This window comes from Theobroma umbraticum, unplaced genomic scaffold (assembly GCF_002168275.2).
Source record: "Theobroma umbraticum cultivar Fairchild unplaced genomic scaffold, ASM216827v3 scaffold_4.1, whole genome shotgun sequence".
Lineage (NCBI taxonomy): Eukaryota > Viridiplantae > Streptophyta > Magnoliopsida > Malvales > Malvaceae > Theobroma > Theobroma umbraticum.
In genome coordinates, this window is record NW_018397258.1 from 1,718,211 (window position 1) to 1,719,560 (window position 1,350).

A 1,350-nucleotide genomic window follows, 5' to 3' on the forward strand; every position below is an offset into this window, starting at 1 on the left:
GAATGTAACCTTACGTCAACCTGGAGCTCCTGGTGCAGTCGTGACTTTACATGGAAGATTTGAAATTTTATCACTTTCTGGGTCATTTTTACCTCCTCCAGCACCACCGGCTGCATCAGGGTTGACCATATATTTAGCCGGTGGTCAAGGTCAGGTAGTTGGAGGAAGCGTGGTGGGTCCACTTGTTGCTTCAGGTCCGGTGGTGATCATGGCAGCTTCTTTTGGTAATGCGGCGTACGAAAGGCTTCCCTTGGAGGAAGAGGAGCAGCCGGTGGCGCCGATTCCTGGAAGTGGACCCTTAGGGTCACCGAGTAGCATGGTCGGGCAGCAGCAGCAGCCGCCACAGCAGCAGCAACTATTGCAAGATCCCAACGGATCGTTTGTTCAAGGGTTGCCACCAAATCTTCTAAACTCAGTCCAATTGCCAGCTGAGGCCTACTGGGGCACAGGTCGTCCCCCTTATTAACAAAAACAGACAGTTTCGGGTTCTTTTTTCTTTTTTTTCTTTCTCCTTAACTATTCCCCTTTCACCTCTTGTTAGTTTGACCTTTGGTTCACCTCTCATTCTTCTTCTTTTATAAGATAGCAGTTTCATGTTTTAATTAAGTCTTAAATTTGTTGATCATGGGATTCATCTGGCTTTGATTTGAAGAAGGATGTACAAATTTCATGGATTTCTCTCTGATGGGTTTTCTCTTTTCCTAGTATTTTTATAAGAATAGCCTTTTTCCAATTGTCCTCATTATAGTAGCTTAACGATGAAGAAGCTCCAGTTGAGGGCTCTCTCTCTCCATTCCTTTTCACCTTGTCTGATGAGAATTGTTCTTCCGACAAATAAAAAAACAAAACACCTTTTTATTAGGGTTCCTTTTCTTGTGCATAATATACTTTTAAGTTTCAGATTCTGTTACACCATCCAAATCCTTAAATACTACTACCAGAATAAAATTCTATCAGTTTATGTGGTGCAATTGTCATTAATACTATACCATAAATAACATAATGTATTTTTTCTTCCTTGCTTAGCAGGTACCTTCTTCCACTCTAAACACAAACTACTACTACTGCTACTAATTATAGAACTGATTTATTAGTATTAATTAATTAAGGGTTTTTATTTTTACATTATGATGGAAGAAATTCTAATATTTGGATGAATATGGACATGAATATATATGGTTTATTTAATCTAGTCCTGTTTGAAGGATGGTCGGGGGGGCGGGAGGAGATGGCAAATCATGACTTGAAGAAAGCAAGGTGATGGGAAGTTATGGGCTTAGGGTTTTGCTGTCTTTTTTCTTTGTAAGTATCCCTTTTTTCTTCTCTTTCTGACTTGCCTAGGGTTCATTA

At 40.1% G+C, this 1,350-nt stretch overlaps 1 protein-coding gene across 1 annotated transcript; it reads left to right on the top strand.

The window, feature by feature from the left end:
* Nucleotides 1–4: 4 nt before the first annotated feature.
* LOC110413266 (AT-hook motif nuclear-localized protein 22-like) lies at nt 5–1,261 on the top strand (the record flags this gene model as incomplete). Its single annotated transcript, XM_089783039.1, has 2 exons — nt 5–449; nt 1,206–1,261. Coding segments are annotated over 2 exons (501 nt in total), but the record flags the coding sequence as incomplete, so codon positions are not given.
* Between the last annotated feature and the right edge of the window lie 89 nt (nt 1,262–1,350).